The 6,000-nt window shown below is 32.3% G+C and overlaps 1 protein-coding gene across 1 annotated transcript; it reads right to left on the bottom strand.

Annotated features, from left to right (window-relative positions):
- Nucleotides 1-2,501, bottom strand: LOC108452354 (trihelix transcription factor PTL-like). The gene is made up of 2 exons (XM_017750131.2): nt 1,900-2,501; nt 1-1,213 (listed from the first exon to the last, which is right to left on the bottom strand). The coding sequence occupies exons 1-2, from the start codon at nt 2,313-2,315 to the stop codon at nt 367-369; spliced, it is 1,263 nt and encodes a 420-aa protein (XP_017605620.1). The 5' UTR covers nt 2,316-2,501; the 3' UTR covers nt 1-366.
- Between the last annotated feature and the right edge of the window lie 3,499 nt (nt 2,502-6,000).

The raw sequence follows: 6,000 nt of genomic DNA, 5'->3' as shown, positions 1-6,000 counted from the left end.
TTGAAGGAAAATAAATCAATGTTGATAACTCAGTATGGATCCATTGTTTATAATTTACAAAGATGAATCCATTGTTTCACATTATGGAGTAAAGTGAAACTCTAAACACAAAATAATTCTCATGCATTCACCATACAAATATCACCTCCTACATCTACATTACTACTAGTACAATATTTAAGAAGAGAAGACAATTGCTGATTCTTTCCCTTTCTCATCATCTTCAATCCATACCTGTTTACTGCTGATATCTGAAACGAATTGATGTTGATGATGATGATGAATCCATGGCGGCGGCGGCGGCCTGGTTTACCCTTTGTTTCACGCCGTAAACGCTCTTATTTTCCTCTTGACCATCAATGGAGTCTAGCTGCTCAAGTAATCCTCTTTCCGTTTCTTGTAACACTCTGCATTGTTTGCTTCATGTTCATAACCATACCCCAAATTCACCATTTTCGCTTCTATGTCTTCCCACGTGCTTTGCCTCGTCGAATACCCATTTTCCTGCAACCTCCGTTCCAAGATTTCATGCTCGGTCCATCTGTTGGCGTTGATCTCGTTCTGGGTTTTAGCCGTCAAGGGTCTTAACGTCTTCAAAGCCGCCATTAAAGAAGCATCCCGAGCTTCAATCCAAGCTCTTTCCTTAACCCAGAGTTCATGTTCTTTATCGAACCGAGCAGCCTCTTGTCTCCTCCATTCCTCTTCTCTCAAAACCCTTTCTTTTTCTTTCTCTTCAATCACCTTCAACATCCTCTCCATCCAAACATCCTGTGAATCGATCAACCTCTTCATCTGTGAGTCCACGAAGTCCTTCACCTTGCTTTTCCAACCCTTCTTAACACCCTTTTGATTCACCATGGAAGCAATACCCGAAAGCTCGCATTCGTCGTCGTTCATTTTTTCCGACGAGGAAGCCTCGAATTCGGGGTCGGAGAAACCGAGGCTCTCGCTCATCTTCTGTTCTTGCATGGATTCATGATATTTCTCCGGCAGGTTGCTTGGAACAGTACTAATGTTGTTAGTTTCTGGGACTGAACTTGGGTTGCTTGTTTCACCATAAATGGCTTCCAGCTGTTTGAAAAACCTGTAATTCTTCCCATCTTGCCTACCAGCTTTACCTTCCTTGGTCTTCTTATAGTATTTATAAAGGTTTTCAAACTTCTCTCTACATTTCTTCCCACTTCTCTGGTATCCATATTCCTCCGCCATTATTCTAAACCAAGATGAAATATAAAATATCAACAGTAAAAAGTTAATTAATAATATTTGTATAAGTTATTATATATGTGGAATACAAACCCTAAGAAGAAACCTAACCCCAAAACTTCAAACAAAATCTAACTCTACATTTTCCTTGATATAATCTTCTTTTGTCTCAAAAAGAAGAATAAATGTATCCCAACATTCCTCTAATAGCTTAAGGATTAAAATATTCCAAAAACATTCCTTTCCATATATATATATATATATATCTTACAATTAATTAATTAATATTATTTTAAGTTGCTGAAATTGAAGTAAAGGAATGCAAGGGATTAACCATTTTAGCAAAACAAGATAATCTTTAGTTTAAGAAGTTGTGAACAGATGGGTGATTTTTTTTTTTTTAAGTAAAAGAAACATCTGGATCTCTGAGTTAACTCACAGCTCTGTTACTTTCAATCAATCAGAAATTTAATTAAAATCTTTTTTTTTATATATAGAAAACTCTTGGGGTGACTTTTCATATAAAAAGAAAGACAAAGTGGGTTTCAGTTGGGTAGGCTAAATAGGGTTTCTTGATTAACCATATGTCATGAAATTGAAACAAAAACATGATGTAAAAATGGAAATCCAAGTGAAAGATGAAGAAGAAGACTGAAGTGGGTTTAGTGCAATTATAGTAAATATATTATATACCTAGACACTTCATCCCATAAGGGTCCTTTCTGGTTAGCCTCTTTGAACTTGGAATCAAGTCTAGATCTGATCTCAAGAAGAGTAAGAGTCTCCTGCCTCGGCCACCGGCTGTTTCCGCCGTCGATATTTCCCAAACTCCATCCTCCACCACCAACAGCAGCAGAAGCTGAAGCAGCAGCAGTAAAATCAGTGGCACCAGTAGTGTTAAACCTAAGCAAACCACTAGGCATTGCAATATTCCCATTGCTCAACACGTAGGGTGGTTCATGGTAAGGAGGTGGTGATAGAGCCATGTTCCTATGATGAGCAAGGTAAGGCGAGTCAGAAGGTTGGGGCAGCAGGGATGCCGGAAAATGGGTTCTCCTCGTTAAAAGCCGCTGGAAATCAGGCAGGCCGTACTGATCACCCATTTCCATTAGGTTTTTTTAGAAAGAGAGAGAGAGAGAGAGAGAGAGTCAAAATGTGGGGTGTGGGTGGTGTAGGAGAGGACTTTGTTTGGACCATTTTGATGGGAGACAGGATCCGAGTCTACCGCAACTTGCATCACTCTTTCATCACTAAATTCATGTTTAACTTTCTCTCTCCTGTACATTTGTAATACAAAAAGTATATGTAGATTGAGGACCAATGCATCGTCTCCATTTGTCACAATATTACACGAAGATGATGAGATATACGAAAGCCCAGAAACTGATCAAACGACGCGTGTTGCAGTGCCCTTCCACTTTGTCTTTTTTGACCCAGGATATGATTCTATTTTCTTTTTCAATTTTATAAAAACTCTAACCTTAAAACTATTTTAAAAAATTTCAGAAGAAAATATTAGGACTACCGGATTCGAAGCTTTATACATTGGAGTTAAGTCTAATGCATCTTTTTAAGGTTTGACCTGTAATCCCTTGAAGTGAAAATAAGCAGTATTTTACCTGCTGAGAAGTCTGGTTTTTTTTTTAAGGTACCCAAATTTATTATTAATCAAAAACCTGGCTAGTGAATTTTTGGATGGGATAAAGGATGGTGTTGGGGGCTTGGCCCCTACCCCATCTGCCTCTGCCTGTATGTAAATAATGTTGCGTTGTTGCTCTCACCTTTTAAGCGGCTAAGCGCTTGAGCCATTGCTTTCAAAGCATGGTTGTGACTTGAATGACGTCCTATGCCCTGTTCTTTTCCACCTTTTTTATTTGCTTTTCTTCCGCTCTCTATATTTCATTTTTATAAAAATTTCTAAAAAACAATCTATAAATATTACTGTAAATCTGTACTATATAAAATCCTAAAACTTTTTAAATAAACAAATATTTTTATTTTTATATTTTATATAATATCTTTAAAAAAACTTAATATATATTTTAATTTACTATTTAAAAATAACAAAAACCCACACTCGATAAGAGTTAATAATACACTTCCACTCCAACAAATCAATCATTTTCGAAAAGTATATGTATATAATACTAACATTTAAGTACTAGACTAGATAACAACAATAGCATCTTCATTGTCAAAAATGTTTACTCTAGCATAAAACAAGCAAGGAGACTCCTTTGGAACTTTCAATCTGCTAGTGGCCCCTCTCCAATTTCTAGTGCTAAAGTTTGGGAACATCTTTGGCTCTAATGTTCCCGTGGAAAATATGCAACAATTGCCTCCCCAATAAAGTAAACGTTCATCGACGCAACATTGGTGCAGGTAACATCTGTCCTATATGCCACAAATACGCAGAATCCTTGGAAAGTATGTTCATTCAATGTGACTTTGCTAGAGTTGAATGGTTTGGATTTCTCCCCCTCTCCCTCTGCATGTTGATTCTTTCAATCTCTCCTCATTACCTTCTTAGATCTTCCAATGGCTCCAAGACAATGAAATTAACTCAACAGACATGAGATACTTCTATACAACATGCACCTGCACACCATGGTCAATATGGAAAGCATGAAATGAACTCATCTTCAAGAGTATCACTCCTAGTCCCATATTAGGAGCTATAAGACAACTCTACGAAATGCAACTCTCAATAACTCATCTTCAGAGGTGCAACCATAATACAAAATGACAATGGCGATCAATGGGTTGCAGTCAAAAGCCACTTCGCGCCTTCCAAGCTCCAAGCAAGGTTCCTTACCTTGCGCTATTTTGTTACCCTTCTTAAAAGGGGTACTATGCACTTTGCCCCTTAAACTTATCCAACAATGCTTAGTTTGTATTTGATTTTGTATTTCGTCATTCAAATTGGTACTTCTGCACTAACACTATTAAATTGTACTTTCGCTTATAACAGCCTCTTAATATGACATGAGACAAACATAAATTAAAAATTCTTTAAAATATAAAAATTAATAAAGAAAAGCATATATATTTTTACATCAAGAATCAACCTAAACAAATGATTGTCTAGTCTCCAAATACATCTGAATATAGACACCTATTTATTTAGATTCATTTTAGATGTATTTTTAGTAAATTTCTATATTTTTAATTTTTATAAAATATCAAAACGTTATTATCATTTTTGAAATTTTGAAATTTATAATTTAATAAAAAATTTATATCAACAATGAACCTAGATAGATGATTGTCTAAACTCAAATGCATTTGAACAACCATGTGTTATTTTAGTTCCTTTATATATTTATATTTTTTAATAAATTTTAGTTCTTTTATATATTCATATATTGTAATTTTTATATATTTTCAAAATATTAGACGTTTTATATATTTTATTTTTAAAAATAATAATAACAAAAATTGATATTTTATAATAAAATATATATAAAATACTAAAAAATATATCTAGAATAAATATGGACAAATGCCTTCAAATGTATCTAGACAAAATATATATCCAGGTTCATTATTGATGTGAAAAAATGTCTATACTTTTTAATTAATTTATATATTTTAAGGGTTTTATTTTTTTAATTTATGTCTATCTCATATCATTCTAAGAAGTTGTCATGTGTTACCATCGGATTTATGATTAGTGATACATCAACACAAACTAATAGTATTAGTGTGGAGGTACCAACTTAAGTGGCAAAATAGAAGTTCAAGTACCAACTAAGTAAAAAAAATTCAAATACCAACTAAGTACTTTTAAACAAGTTCATTTTATTTAAAATAAATATATATATATATTTAATACAACCTACATAATACAATCTACTATCCATTTAATAATTTCTTTTATTTTTGTAATGTTTCGCACATATTTAACATAGAATAAATTATAAAAATAATTAATAATTAAATATATGTTTGACTTACTTGTATTTATTCCACTAGATTATGGCATATTAGGTAACAAATTTATAAAAAAGAATATATAAAATCAAATGTATTTTTGGTAGAAATAGTATGTTCATATGTATTTTTTAGATTTATTAAATATATAAATAATAAACGGTGATTTGTTTTAATGGTAAAGTATAATTGTTGTATATTAAAGCGGTATGATTAAATTTTTATTATGTGTATCTTTTATTTTTTATATGAAAAATGTAAAACAATAAAAATATTCCTAAAATAATATAATTTTTTTGTAAAGTGAGAATTTCTCACCATAAATTAAATGTCATTAGTTAAGAATAATATATAAGATCAAACTTTTAATCTATTCGAACTAGATTCTGACTGATTGATTCAGTTTTTGACCTTTGAACTGTACTGGCTACTGTTTCCCAACATTGAAACAACTCTATTTATATTCAAATACCTATTCCAACTTTTTCTTTAAAATGTTGTTTTAATTTCATTTATTTCTTTTTCCAAGTCATTAAATTATGAATAAATTTTTGTTTCGATCACTTAACTAAAAAATTATAATTTGGTTACTGAATTATTAAATAATTTTTATTTGAGTTATTAGATTATTAAAATCGATGTTATACGGCGTTTTCTGTTTGCACTACATGCACTACTCGAAAGCTCTCTTTTCCCTTCTTTTCTATAGTTTAGTTTTTTCTTTTCTTCGTGAAATAGTTTTGGAATTCACGAATATATGAATCAAAATTCAAACAGTTTTTTTTCTTCGATATTCGACATTGAATGTCAAATCGATTTGAATTTAAGGTAAGTTATTCTACTAGTTGATGGGTACTAATC

Source organism: Gossypium arboreum, chromosome 5 (genome assembly GCF_025698485.1).
Source record: "Gossypium arboreum isolate Shixiya-1 chromosome 5, ASM2569848v2, whole genome shotgun sequence".
Lineage (NCBI taxonomy): Eukaryota > Viridiplantae > Streptophyta > Magnoliopsida > Malvales > Malvaceae > Gossypium > Gossypium arboreum.
Note: the sequence above shows the minus strand (reverse complement) of the source record. Positions and strands in the feature narration are given on the sequence as shown.

Coding starts and splice junctions, on each gene's coding strand:
- LOC108452354 (XM_017750131.2), bottom strand. CDS start 2,315: ATGGAAATGGGTGATCAGTACGGCCTGCCTGATTTCCAGCGGCTTTTA. Junction 1,214..1,899: donor TTATGGGATGAAGTGTCTAG/GTATATAATATA, acceptor ATCTTGGTTTAG/AATAATGGCGGAGGAATATG.